Genomic DNA, 14,692 nt, shown 5'->3' with positions numbered 1-14,692 from the left:
CGGCTTCTGTCCAGTGGTCTGTTTTTAATAAACACGTACGGGGAAGCACTGGGTTCTCAGCACACTAAAATGCAGGGTGGCGTGCAAGCAGAGCAAACGCCACTCTCCACTCCTGCACCCACAGCAGACACTGCATCCCCCACAAACCTATCGAGCAGCCCTGACCCCTGGATCCGCTGCCCTGCAGCCACTCTTCATCGGCCATCCCTGCCCTGGTGCTGCACCCACCTGTAAGCATTTGCAAGAGGAGCACCTCTTCCCCCACTGCACCAGCTGTGCTGGCAAGATGAAGATAAGAAACAGTATTTTCACAGAATGCTCTGCAGACAATAGGCAGACCCTTACAAAAGTATGGAGACTAAATTCTAATTTAGTCTAATTTAATCGGCTCCACAGATACTTTTCTAGTTTTGTGCAGTTTGCAGTAACCGAACTTGGACTAATTTCCTCACAGCTCAAATTTCCTCACTATTTTACCCTGATTTCAACCTAAATACTTAAACATGTTAACAACAGCCTATGTTGTTCAGAATAATGTAACAGCAAACTTTTAGAAATAATATTGTGTGTTTATAAAATCAAAAGAATGTGAAGGGGGAGGTGAGGGAAGGAGAAAAAGGGAGAATGCGTCCCATCTCTCTGGGTGAGTTTGAACAATTAGAGGTACCAGTTCCTAAAAGGTGGGGGTGGACTAGGCAGGCCCTTAAGATCCACCTCACCTTATAAACTGCCCTGGCGCACAGATGAGCCGCCCTGCGCCCTCGCACCTTCGCCTCTCCACGCACACAGATCTACTGGGGAGCACCCCACTGCCGGCGGTAAGCCACCTCTTCAGGTGGAACACCTTCCATCCCAGCTAGGTTTATGAAGACAGGTAATAAGGGGGGAAACACAACGCTTATAAAGCGTTCCCCACTTCCTGAATTGGTGGGGGCGGGAGGCGTGGGCTGGAATCTGGCTGCTCCGCATTCCAGGACTCCCAGTCCCTTCTAACAGGTTGTGAACAAGGCCAAATTCTCCCAAGCACTCGGCCCACACGGCCCAGCCCAGGCTGCTCTGCCGAAGAAGATCAACCCGCTGATGGTGCCACCAGCGCCTTCCTCCACCTTCTCCGCGGCATCTTGTTCCTGGCAGCAGCCACAATGACCACACGCACCCTCAGAGGTCTTGTACCTTGATAGCAACAGGGTAAACCGTGGCTCCAATTTCAAAACTTCCCTTTTTGAACATCATCACGGATGTATTATTGATGCAGGTTCCTAAAATGCAAGAGAGAATAAAATGCTTTTTCTAACAGTTCTAATGACTCTTCAAACAGGATAAATCTGTCCTCTCCTCAGCTTATGCATGAACATTTAAGAGAGATGAGCAACATACTCAGTCACTTCCTATTCTCTTACAACAGGACCAGTCCTTGATGAGCACACACCAGCCTGGATAAAAGGCCAAAGACGCCTGCAGACTTGGCAGGTCTCAGCAATAACACTACAGGAAGCTGAAGACAATACTACAGAAGGGATTCTGCGTTTTTAGCCCCACAACCAATCTAAAAGGACCTAACGTTATTCGTGAAAACAGATAACCCCAACAAAGGCTGAGGAACTTGGTGCTGAGGCAACTCCAGCGTCCCCATCCTGCACCCCCCCCCCCCCCCCCCCCCCCCACACACACAGCAGCCTCGGTGGTGATGAACGGCTTCTTACCCTCTGGGAAGATGAGGATAGGTAGCTTGCTTTTATCCTGCACGTGCTCAGTCAGTCTTTATAAGAGAAAAATAAAACAGAGGGTCAGACAGCCTTAGTCCATTATCACCAGAATGCATTTATGAATAACCTACATAGATGTGATACTAGATGCTGCATAAAAACAAGTGAACAAACATGACTCTATATTTTATAAACCCCAAATCTAAATCTCACAAAGATAAAACTCCTAAGGACAGGGAAAATGAGATGACTACTATTTAATTCATACAATTATTCCATTAAGTATTAAAGTTTGTATACAGAGGACATTGCACAGACTTGGGACTGTCTGCAGGACACACCTGCTATGGGGCCTTGCAAAGAGCACCCCTAATAAAAGCCTGCTATAGAACTTCTACCAGCCTTGCTAAGCTGGGCCTACATCCACCTGGCTTTACACCCTGTCCCTGAGAGAGGCAGCAAAGGGACTTTAGTGGCAGGTTCATGTGTCCCTATAAAAGGTGGTCTCAGTTGGGTCTGGATTCCTCTCAATTTACTGCAAAGCTCCTGCCATTACTTGCACCAGATTAATCCTTTTTTCAAGCTTGAAACAGGGAAGCACTTTGTTGCATTGCTCTAAGTTTGTTTTTATTTGTAATAATAATTCCTTTTGAGATTTCAAATAGCATATGTTGTTTGTTACAAGGGGTGCAAGAAATTAGAAAGGTTTAGACACGTTACTAATGGCAAATAATATTAGGGTTTGTATACATTTTTATATTTCATGTTTTAGAAAAAACATTTTTATTATGAAAGCAGTATAGGCTCAGTCTAGAAGACACCACAATTCTACTGTGGAGGGATAACTACCTCTAAAATGCATACTTCCTCTGTAACTGGTCATATAGACGATAGCATTTTGTTGATTTACCTTTTAGCCACCAGGTGGCGATCTTTCACCTCAGACCGCTCAAACCAGACGTGAGGGCAGGCCTTCACCATGGCTCTCTGAATCACACCCATGAGTCCCCCGTGCACTTGACCCACCTAATCTCAGACAAAGAAATAACTGGTAGTGAAGCCATCTTCACACAAACCGCCCCCCCTCTGTGGAGAAAGCCCCAGATCCCACAAAATAACCACACCAACCTCTCACACTCTAACATTTTATTGACAGCCACAGGTTTCTTACTATTGAGAAACCACTATAGCCTCCCTGAATCTTACATTTCTCTTTTTAATCAGTGATACCAGAGGTGTGTAATTCAAAACACAGCTGAAAATCCCAAAATGAAATAATGAAGCTGAATGACACCTGTGTAAAGTGCCCCCTGCACAGATTCCCCAATGCCCTGGAGCCCAGTACGTTCAAATCCTCCCTCCCTGTCTCCCCCCCTCCATGCCTAATCTCCAGCCACATTTTCAGTCACTCTGCTCAGAATATCTGCTATCAAAGTCCCAAGGAGTTCTCAGAAGCAACAAAGGCAAAAATCTAGACCGGAGCCCGTACATAAACATGTTTACCTGCTCATACTCTTAAGAGCGAGCTTAGTGAGGGGCCCAGAAGCCTCCCAGACCTGACCGGTCTCTAAAGTAAGAAGCCTGCCCCAAGAAAGCAAAAGAAAGAAGTCTTACCATGGCATAATAGCCATCACTGGCTAAAATGATGACGTCAATAGGAGAGGTATGATTGGCCACACAGATGCCACCGTTTCTAGGCCTGTTTTTCCTGTTTAGAATGTATGCAAAGCAATACAATTTCATGTGAAACAATTCATTTGGAACTCATCCCTCACCTCAGCTTCACTAGCGCTAACTGAAAGCTCAGAAGAGCTCCGGTTGGCTGGTTGTAGTTGGGTTGTGTTTTGCCAGCGCCACTTTCCCTCTGTATGTACCACTCACCTGTCGTGGTAGGTGATGATGGCTGTCAGGGCTCGCACGCAGATCCGGTAACACATTAAGTGAACGTGTTTACTCAGGAACTCCTTAAACCTGCAACAACAGGACAAAAGATTTTTGATTTTCTTTTACATGTCCGAAGACAGGAAAAGTTACTGACTCCAACAATTTAACTATCACAGCCTACAGTCCTTTATGACTGCAAAGTATTTTGTAAGTATTAGTGTATATGGTAAAACCCTGTAATTTATTAGCATCTTTATGCCCATATATTAGGAAACAAAGCATGATGAAAATTGTTAAATTCACCTAAGTAAAGGGTTTAGAATTCATAGCCCTAGAATTTCCTGCACAGGTGAGTCTACTAGATTCCTTTCCTTCCCTTGAGGCAAAGAAAGGCCAGGGTCCAACCTCCTACCCAGCCTGGGCAGAGGAGAGGCTTATCTGCTCCAGAATTTCCCAGAAAAAGCAAATTTCTCCTTCAAAGAACAAAGAAGCCCTATATACATTTCTTATCCTTTTACCAATTTATTAACACAGTAGAATGCTTAAAGGTAAAGATTAGCTGGAAAACTTGCTAAAACTGAACTCTACAGTTTGTGGTTTCTTTCCTTTGTCTTTAAATGGGAAGAGTGTGAGGGTTAGAGGGCAAGACTGGTAATAAAAGACTACAGTGCTGATGCCATTGTTTATTGTTGGGTTATTTCATCCACCTAAGATTCTGTGGCTTGGCTGCACCCAGAGAAGTAGCCTGGCCTTCATTACTGCAGCCACGTTCCAGAACTAACCACCCCTCGGCCATGGACACTCTCATTCTACTCACCTCCCATTTGGCAAGTATCCCACCACAGTTGTGCCCACCACCAGAAGGCTAATGCCTGTGAAAGCGAGAGCGATCCTGTAATGAGAAGACAAATTAAAACACAGCAAACAAATCCTCGCACCATGTATAGAACTGAATGTGGGAAATGAAAGCGGCATCATGAAACCACCCCCAAGACCTAATCACCTAGGACAGAGGTGGGGAACATCCAGCCCGCAGGCCGTAGAAGACCTGATAAATCATTTGGTCTGGCCCTGTCCAGGCATTAGGGGTGAGTTAATTAAATGTTTGACCAAATATAGCATGCTAATTTTTAAGTTGTTAATTTTGTATGGCCCACAAATGATGTTCTAAATATCCAAATGGCCCTTGGCAGAAAAAGGGTTCCCTACCCCTGACCTAGACTTGAGTTCTATCTGGAAACTTGAGCAGGCCTATCAGAACCAGAGATCATTTTGATTCAAAACTGATAGCGACTATGGATTTGGCTCTGAACTGACACTATTTCCTCAGGCATCAGGCAGCCAGAATGATGGCAAATCCTATCGTTGGTTGGCAGTTCTGCCCGCAGGCATCTGCTGTCCTGCTGTCTTACCCTTCCCTTTGGCTTTAAGGTGGCAGAAGCAAAGCTTCCTGTGAAGCAACAGGAAGTAGAGCCTGAAGGTACCAGCATCTGGCAAAACACACGGTACAGAAAGACCGAGATCAATATTGCCTCTGTACTAGAGGAAAGAATTAGCCTGCCCAGGGAGGAGTGGCCAGAGAGCACATCATGTTCCCTTCCCTGTGTTTCGTCCATCTAGACCAGCGGTTCTCAACCTGTGGGTTGCGACCCCTTTGGCAGTCAAACAACCATTTCACAGGGGTCGCCTAAGACCATCCTACATATCAGATATTTACATTACAATTCATAACAGTAGCAACATTACAGTTATGAAGTAGCAACGAAAATAATTTTATGGTTGGGTCACAACATGAGGAACTGTATTTAAAGGGCCAGAAGGTTGAAAACCACTGATCTAGACACTAAATTGGTCTTTAGAAACCTATTTCGGTCTGATATGCAGAAAATCAGGGTCTTAAAAGGATGATCACCAGTACCCTTACAAGGGTCAGAGGGACTGGCCAATGAAAGAATCCTGCTATCCTTTCTAAAATGGGAAAACAAAGCAGGGACAAAGGTAAGCAGATCATGCACGGGGCTTAGGCAGCAGCAACTCGGGTCCTTTGGCGCCCCCTCGGGCCCTGCCCTCACCTCAGAGGCAGGAGGAAGCAATACCGAATCAGCACTCCTAAGCCCCACAGGATAGTGAGCCGGAGGCTGATGTACTGGAAGTTGTAATTGGTTCTGCTCAGCAGGTTCCAGGACTCCAACTCCTCTGCTGAGAATCTCTTTGTCACCTCATCATCCATAATGGTCTCCATCCCTTTCCGGCAAAAGTAGAAAATGTCAGAGAGCTCAAACTCTGGAGTATTATCCAGAGCCTTACTGCTACCACTTCGACGAATTTCTTTGATCTCTTCTTCTAGTGAAGTGGGATCTTTTGCAATAATTCCTGCAAAAGAGAACACCCCGTCAAGCAGCGTGCTGGGAGACAGCGTGTGAAGGATGCTCAGAGTACACAGCCCACCTCTGACAGAGTGAGGAGTCTGTGTGGAGTCCAGCACCCAGGAACATACTTCAAAGGGAGCGTTTAGGATAAGGACCAAGACCCAGTCTTACCATTGGTGTAGGGCTTGTAGAGTTGGTGGTTCCTCTCTTTGGCGCCTCTCTCCATTCTCAAGGTCGCCCACTACAGAGGGAAAACGGTAACAATCAAGAATAAAATCCTTTCTTTCAGGAAACAACTCCAATTCCATTCTGTGAAAGCCTCAAGCCCTATCACCTGAGATCAGTGTAGCCAAGAAAGCACCCATTGTAAAAGCAAGCTCAAAGCTCTCCTGCTAGAGCAGGCCTCCTGCTGGATCACTAAGACCAAGAGTTAAGTCGCCTCCAGGAAAGAGCTGTAGACTAAGAGGCATGGGTAAGTTTCCAGCTTCTCACTGCCTAAATCTCTGTCTCAGGTTCCTTAAGGAACTCCCTAGCTGACTGTACGCGGACCTCACATATTCCTCTTTACTGCCAAATAGCAGCTATTCACAAACAGCAAAATCAAGCTTCTTTTTTTTTTTCACTTTTTAACTTTTTTTTGGTAAAAGCATCTTTTTTTTTCATTATAATTTTTTTATTGTTTAAAGTATTACATATGTCTCCTTTTTCCCCAATTGACCCCCCCTCCGCTACTCCCACCCCCCAAGACAATCCCCCACTGCCCCAGTGTCTGTGTCCATTGGTTATGCTAATATGCATGCATACAAGTCCTTTGGCTGATCTCTAACCACCCGCCCTCCTCTGAGGTTGGACAGTATGTTAAAATCAAGCATTTTTAAAGTTATTGCCTGCCACCCGATGCTGCCTACCTCCTAAATTATTCCAAGAAAGCGACAATTTTAATTTTCAAGTAGAAAAATGGATTTAAGTAATATATATGTCTGGACTGTCCATTCACCTTCTGAGTAAACTTTTAACAGGAGAACCCCACTTAATATAGAAAGACCTAAGAGTGGGTCATTGTTAAAAAACAAAAAAAGTATTAAGAAAAAAGACCACTATTTTGAAATTTAAAAAATTTGACACATACGTCCCTTACATCACTCATGCCAACACTCTGAAAGTTGGTCTTTTCTATCTACAGAAGAGAATGATAGCACATCAACATCCTACATCTCAAGAACATTTAGACCAGGGATGGGGAACATTTTTTCTGCCAAGGGCCATTTGGATATTTGTAATATCATTCACAGGCCATACAAAATTATCAACTTAAAAATTAGCCTGCTGTATTTGGTCAAACATTTAATTAGCTACCCCTAATGCCTTGGCAGTGCCTGACCAAATGATTTATCAGGCCTTATATGGCCCGGGGGCCAGATGCCCCCCACCCCTGACTTAGACAAATGAAACTATGTACATAACAGGACTTGGGCAACTGCATAATATCCTAATTGTCCTCATTACTAAAATAATAATCGACTCTGGAAGAGATCTAGAAAAGAGAGTCTCTTCCCAGAGCTTCTCTTCCTTCATTAAAATATTTTAAAAAATACTTTTATTGATTTCAGAGATGAAAGGAGAGGGAGAGATAGAAACATCAATGAGAGACAATCACTGATCGGCTGCTTCCTGCACGCCCCCTTTTGGGGATTGAGCACACAGCCTGGGCATTTGCCTGACGGGGAATTGAACCCTGACCTCCTGGTTTATAGGTCAACACTGAACCACTGAGCCACACCAGCCGGCCTTCATTAAAATCCTCTTAACTAAATAGAGTCAGAGGCTGGGTCTCTCCCACTATCAAATAATGAGAGGTGAAAACATTAGCTCACTTATTACCTACAGGAATACATTGTCATCGAATAGAAAGTTATGTCCATGGTGATCAAAGAAATGGAACAGATATCTTAAAAGGTGTCTTTCAAACTTCTGTTTCCAGTTATGCAAGGTGGGAATGAACACTCTCATCCCATGACACAGCAAAATCCACATGGCCCAAAGCATTTGGTGTGGATTTTTCTGGCAGAGCCTGAAGTATTAGCAAGATTGCTCTGCATGGTCTAGCAGTGCCAAAAGCAGGACACAAGTTTAATCAGTGATCTGACCTCATCTGGAAATTTCTTCAAACTCCACTGTCTAAAAAAACAGATGGCTTACAGAGTCACCCACTCAAAGACAGGTCTAAGGCAAGAAAACTCTCCTAACCCATTTTCTGTATTTCAGATATTTAGCCATTGATGTCTTTTGGCTCTATGCGTAGATGACCTTTTCTAGAAGAAAATGTAAATATAACTCCTAAAATGGAGGAAGGTGAATTTCATCTGGGGATTCCATCTAGGGAAGAGGTGAATAAGGAGCAAAAAGTTTATAAGCCTGGCCATACAGAGAGGTCACTCAACCAGAGTTTAAAGGGCTTTCCATTTTGGCCAAAACTCTGTATTTGTACTGCAAGCACAAATAAAAGTACACAATCAGAATTGGTTCTGTAGTGACAATTTTGATACTCAGATCAGGATGCAATAGGCAGGTAATACATGACATCAGGCCTCCTGAGCATTAGAATTTATGTCTGTGAGGACTGCTTCACTCTGCAAAATTTAAGATGGCTGTGGTTTTTGTATTCTGTGTCTCCTAGCTCTATGACAAAGCTCGTTCATAAACATCCCCTTGCCCTCCTGCTTTGCACATTACAAAATGCTTCTGTTTAGGAAAGATCTGTCCAGTCAGAGTAGGGGAAGAGGGCAGAGTTGGAGGGACCAGGTTATCAGCTCAGAACATCCTGTGAAGGAATGGCCAGACACTACTTCACCCTGGCACAGAGAACTGAATGAAGCAACATCTGAAAACTACACAACTGGCGTCTCTGCGCTGTCACTTTAAAAAGTACAGTGTTCTGATACCCAGAATAAAACTGAGAACCCTAGGTTCACAGTTAATTTCCCTATCAAGCCCTCTCCTCCTCTATGAAATGCCATTCACTACACTGTCAGTATCAGACTGCTAAATTATTCCCTTTTTAGCTTCTAGCAGACAGAGAAGAAACCATTTAAGGACATTAACAATGCTGCACTCTTAGGTGACATTAAACCCAATGCAGACCTTGGCAGGTGAAATGCAGGCCCTGCCCTTAGAAGTGCAGAGGGTTCGATGGTGCACTTCTGTTGGGCAATCCTTCTATTGGGAACTAATTTAGGACCTAATCACATGAGTGAGGTCTAACAGTCTTAGCCACACTAATCTCAGCGCAAACCTTCCTCTCCTTTTCAGTCAGTTCCATTGCATTTTCCCATGAACTAACTAGATATACCCAAAGACTCAGATCTTAACAAATCCAGCTCCCATCCTCCATTACCTTCTAAGTCCCAAGCAAAGGCTACATCTTTTAACAACTCTTTTCTCTCCCTGCTTCAGCTATAACCTTTAAGTAAACTGCCAAATCTACAAATCTTGACTTTGCACCCAAGTTCCAACCTCACAATTCCAATCACCCGCTGGTCTTCCTGCACCAAGTCCAACCAGGTCGAGAATTAAAGGCAACACACCTCCTTCCAAGCCCCGGTGTGCGCCCCTCCCTCCTCTCTCCTCCTGAGGTACTGGGATCACGATCCCCGTCACCCAAGCCTCCAGGCTTCCCATCTGTCACCAACTCCTACCAGTGCTCCCGAGGCAGTCTTTCCCGGCTGCCTCTTGTGCCATGCCACTCCAATCTCTCTCCTGCCTACACTACTAATGCACAGCAGTTCTTTAATTGCTCTTCCCTTCCTCCAACCTATCCGAACACATGCTGCCAGTCTGTGTCACTTCCTTGCTCAAAACCCTTTAACTGCCCTGGCCAGTGTGGCTCAGTTGGTTGGGCATTGTCCCATGAGCCAAAAGGCTGCCACTTCAATTCCCGGTCAGAGCACATGCCCAGAATGTGGGCTTAAGCCCCAGTAGGGTGTCTGCGGGAGACAGCCGATCAATGTTCCATTGTCACATTAATGTTTTTCTTTCTCTCCCTCTCCCTTCCGCTCTGTAAAAATCAGTAAGAAAGTCTTTTTTTAAAAAAAAATACAAAACCCTTCAATAGCTTCTCAATGCCTAAAAAATATTCGGCTTTATAGTCTACCTCATTCCCTCCATGCACCCAACATTTTTGCTCTACAGAACTATGCACTGTCTCTAAAAAAGACTACTTTCTCATCTGTACATCTAGAATGATTTTGGCTTTTCAAGATCCAGTTCAAATGCCAACATCTTATGTGAAATGTTATCTACCCAATTCCTGCAGTCAGAATTCATCGTGGCCTATGTATTTTAGCTGGCATCACATTATGAATCAGTTATGCATGCATATGTTTCTAACTATAAATACCTTGAGGGGCAGGAGCCAGAACCTACCCGTATTTGCAACTCCAGCAGAATCTGATAGAGTGCCCTGCACTTAGTAGGCAGTCAATAGGCTACATTTAACCAACCAACTCCCAGTATTTCTTTTCATCAAGATCCATATGAAAAGATAAACCTGAAATGATAAAACCTAAAACTACTTCCAGTCACTTACCCCATCACAATCATATTCTCATCTTCTTGATTTCGTCTTCAAAGCGACTCAAGATTATGTTAAAATCACTCTTCTCACCGGGGCAGGGAGGACATTTCTGACTAAAATGACCTTTCACTTATAAATCAAGCCAATTGGAAACTCTGATGACTTAGGCCAAATTTAGGAGCTGGTGGGAAATGCCCTGGATTTAGAATCTCTTGCCCATCCCACCCCATTCCCACCACCTGTACAGTCTATTCCATTTTCTCATGGTTCCTATAACTCCCCACCAATCAATTCCACCTTGGAGTTTAGTGTTGGTCAGATTAAAACTCTCCCATCTTCTCTAACCTGACCTGATCAACCCTTTCCATGTCAGGCAAGAAAACTCAGCCCATTTGTTTTCATCATCTTTCTCCTTTATAACCAGGCTTTCTTCTCTCCTCCTGCCTAAATCATTCTCAACTTAGTTGAAAGTCCACTCCTAGAAATTCTACACCAAATAATACCAGCACTGTCTTGAGGGTAAATATGAAGCACAAACATTATAAGAAAACTAAAACATTTAACATACTGCCCTCTGCACATGAAGATTTTCCATGACTCAGCATTAATAGGACTGAATTAAGTCTTCCAGGAGAGGGTACAGAAAAGACACTGACTGATCCATATTCTATTGTCCCTCTTTGGCAGGTATCATTACAAGGTGCTTTTACACAGAAAAAGGAACTAATTGTAAACTAGTTATTCAGTCAGGGCTTACTCAGGTCCACCAAATGCACAGGAATATGGACTATTAGATATCCAGTTTTAATAATCTTTATGAAGATTATCTATTACAGTACAAAAATGGCTGACGAAAAGAAAACATAGATACAAAATTTTATGTACATGCTATTAACACAACCATAAAATATGAATGTGTATTGCCAAAGACCGAAAGGTAATGCAAAAAAATTTTAAGGTGTTGTGAGCTGGAGAACATGAATGGATGTTTAAAAGTATTTAATATTATATCTGTCTGGTTATCTATTGCTACATAACAAAGCAGCCACACCTCAGTGGCTGAAAACACTACCATTATGCATTTTGCTCAGGAATCTGCATCAGCTGGGTGGCTCACAAGCTGAGGACTGGGCCTCTCCGAAGACTTGCTTGCTCACTTCTGCATGTGGCACTGATGCTGGTTGTCAGAGCCCACTGGGGCTGTGAGCTGGAACAACTTCACGTGGCCTGCGCTTCCTCACAATAATGGCATCTGCGTCCCAGAGGCAAGCATCCCAGGAGCCAGACAGCAGTTACAATGACTTTTCTAACCTAATCTCACATGTCACACAGCATCACATACACCACATTCTATGTGTGAGAAACAAGTCATAGGCAGATTCCCATTCAAGAGGAAATCAACCAGACTCCATCTATTGATGGCAGATCCTTGAATCACTTGGGGAACTTTTAAAAATGCCCACCCAGACCAATTAAATCAGAATCTCTGGGGAGATTCTAGTGCTCCCAAATAAGTACTTTTAAAATGCTTTCTCAGGTAATTCAGATGTATGTTGGTTGAGAGAAACCCATAGAATTAAGATGGTCTTTGACATTTCTTCCAGCTGCAAAGTTATATATATCAAGTTATATGTAAGAGGGTTGATAAATATAACTTTGCAGCTGGAAGAAAGCTGAGAAGAGGCTAAATAAAGATCTCTCCTCTATTAAAAAAAACACCCACAGTATAGGTGTATTTTAGATGTATACATGAATATACAGATGTATGCTTTCCATGATCTAAAACAAGTTTGTTTTGAGCCTTGCTTTATGACATAGAACATTGATAGCATACTTATATAAATTTCCATTATACTTGAAAAAATGTCTAAATGTTCTTGGGTCAAATGTTTTATGTGTGTCTTTTTTAAACATGTAACTCCTAAATAAATATCTTACAGAAAAAAATAAAATAAAATAAAATAAAATAAAACAAGTTTGGACAAATCCAACTTATATCTAATACTACTGCTAATAAAAAAAATAGCATTAAGTTCTTACTGTCCATTAAGATCAACTCAGAGCAGTAACCTCTATTAAAGGGAGAGCCACCCTATGCCCTTGCTGATACATATCAGTTCTTGCTAGCCTACCCCTTACTCTAGCTTGTCACCAAGTACTAATTAACGATGATGCTCAACAGGAGCCATAGGGCATGTTGAATGCCTGATATCACCTCTTGGGAATAAGAGGTGAAAATATAGTTCTTGAATTCTAAATCTTGAGGTAAAAAAATGGGTACATACACACACACATTATTTCCATTATCATTTCTAAATCACAGTGCCCCAAACCAGTGATTCCCAAGATGTGGTCAGCAGAGTATCTGATGGTATAAAATTACCTGTCCTATGGATTAACCCAACAATAGATACTTAATGAAATTTCCTTCGTTAATTATAATCTACCCTAAAGGTCACAAGAATGTACATTTAAAAATATAGTCACAATAAGAACGATTCACCTGGCTATGACCTTTAAAGTGTTAATTTTGGGAAATATTGTCAAAATGGAGCAGAGAATATACATGGGTTCTAGGCCTTTGTCCCACCCAAGTAAGCCAAGTTAAAAAATTTTAGCTACTATAGAAGATAGGCTGATAATTCCTATTTCTATGTTTTAAAAAACAAGGATTTCCTTAGAGCTATGAATTAGTCACTGGCTTATAAATTTGAATTAAAGCTAATCATCTGTTGTCTTCTAAAAGTTTATGAGCTGTTCTACTGATTCTATACTGATGTGTGGTTTTTTTCACAGTGGCAAATGGCATGGGTAGTTAAGTTATATGGTCCGCATGAACCCTGGGCTCTACTGAAGATTTTCTTGGATTGAAATTCAAGAAAATGAGATTTCCTGGCTTATTAAAATAAACATTATACATTAGTAACTAGTCCAAAGACTGAGTAGATTACCACTTCTCAAACTTTAATGTGCATACGAAGCACCTGGATCTCAATGAAATGCAAAATATAATGCAGTAGGTCTGGAGTGGGCGTGAGCCCTCCATTGCTAACCAGCTCTTAGGTGATACTCATGCTGCTGCTCTCTATACCTCTTCCTGAGTAGCAAGGAACTTAATAACCCAGGAGACCATAAGTCGTACTCAGACATCATATTACTGAAAACAGGTTTCAAACAAGTGCATGTATACATAGCAGCAATATTGACAATAGCCAAGTGGAAACAGTCCACCAAGAGAAAGGCAAATTATGGTATAGACACAATAAAATATTATTCAGCCCTTAAAAAAAGTACTGAAACATGTTACAATGTGGATGAATCTCAAAAACTTTATGCTAAATAAATGAAGTCTGCCAGGCACAAAAGAGCAGATTTTATATGATTCTATTTATATGAAATATCCAGAATAGATAAGTCTAGAGACAGAACAGGCTCCTTCCTGGTTGCCAGGAGCTGGAAGAAGAAAAAACAGGAGCAACTGCTTAATAAATATGAGGTTTCCTTTTGGAGTAATGAAAATGTTGTGGAACTAGGTAGAATTGGTGGTTTTATAACACTGTGAATACAGTAAGGGCCACTAAATTGTTCACCTTAAAATGGTTAATTTTATGTCAATTTCACTTCAATTTTTAAAAATATAAAAAATCATACGCTTAAAGAAATATTAAATGTCAAGACAACACCCAATATTCATTGATATACATAAAAAAATTTTCCACTGTAATATAACATTTCATAGAGCTCACCATCTGAGCCTCTATTTCTTTACTGATAAAATATAGGTACCCTGTCCACTGCAGAATTATAAGGCAGCAAAGAAAAATGAAATTATTCGTAAGCCATTATTAGATACTATACGAACAAATAATCGAACATGTTTTTACTATTATGAGTGCATTTTTCAAATATACGTGATCTCAGTTGTGGGAAATAAATAAAGATTTGGTAATGAGTGAAAACAGATATTGCTAATAAATTACCAAATCTTTGGATAGATATTAAAAATCTTGGGCCCTGCCCTGGTAGCTCAGTTAGTCAGACCGCTGTCTCGATAGGCCAAGGTTGCACGTGCTATCCCCTGTCAGGAAACACACAAGAATCCACCAATAAATGCAAAAACAAGTGGAGCAACAAATTGCTGCTCCTCTCTCTCTAAAAAC

At 42.1% G+C, this 14,692-nt stretch overlaps 1 protein-coding gene across 4 annotated transcripts in view; it reads right to left on the bottom strand.

Annotated features, from left to right (window-relative positions):
- The window catches only part of GPAT4 (glycerol-3-phosphate acyltransferase 4), a 40,650-nt gene that overhangs the window by 7,543 nt on the left and 18,415 nt on the right, over nt 1-14,692 (bottom strand). For 3 of the 4 annotated variants that reach the window (XM_036297192.1, XM_036297193.1, XM_036297194.1), the window contains 8 exons: nt 6,131-6,200; nt 5,663-5,963; nt 4,408-4,482; nt 3,588-3,677; nt 3,321-3,414; nt 2,617-2,732; nt 1,704-1,759; nt 1,174-1,259 (listed from right to left, as the gene is read on the bottom strand). In XM_036297192.1, the coding sequence (XP_036153085.1) occupies nt 1,174-1,259; nt 1,704-1,759; nt 2,617-2,732; nt 3,321-3,414; nt 3,588-3,677; nt 4,408-4,482; nt 5,663-5,963; nt 6,131-6,200 (888 nt within the window). The remainder of the gene's footprint in view (nt 1-1,173; nt 1,260-1,703; nt 1,760-2,616; nt 2,733-3,320; nt 3,415-3,587; nt 3,678-4,407; nt 4,483-5,662; nt 5,964-6,130; nt 6,201-14,692) is intronic. The other variant, XM_036297195.1, reaches the window with a different exon arrangement.

The sequence above is a fragment of the Myotis myotis genome, unplaced genomic scaffold (genome assembly GCF_014108235.1).
Source record: "Myotis myotis isolate mMyoMyo1 unplaced genomic scaffold, mMyoMyo1.p scaffold_m19_p_3, whole genome shotgun sequence".
Taxonomy (NCBI): domain Eukaryota; kingdom Metazoa; phylum Chordata; class Mammalia; order Chiroptera; family Vespertilionidae; genus Myotis; species Myotis myotis.
The sequence above is the reverse complement of the archived record's forward strand: the minus strand, read 5'-3'. Positions and strand labels throughout refer to the sequence as shown.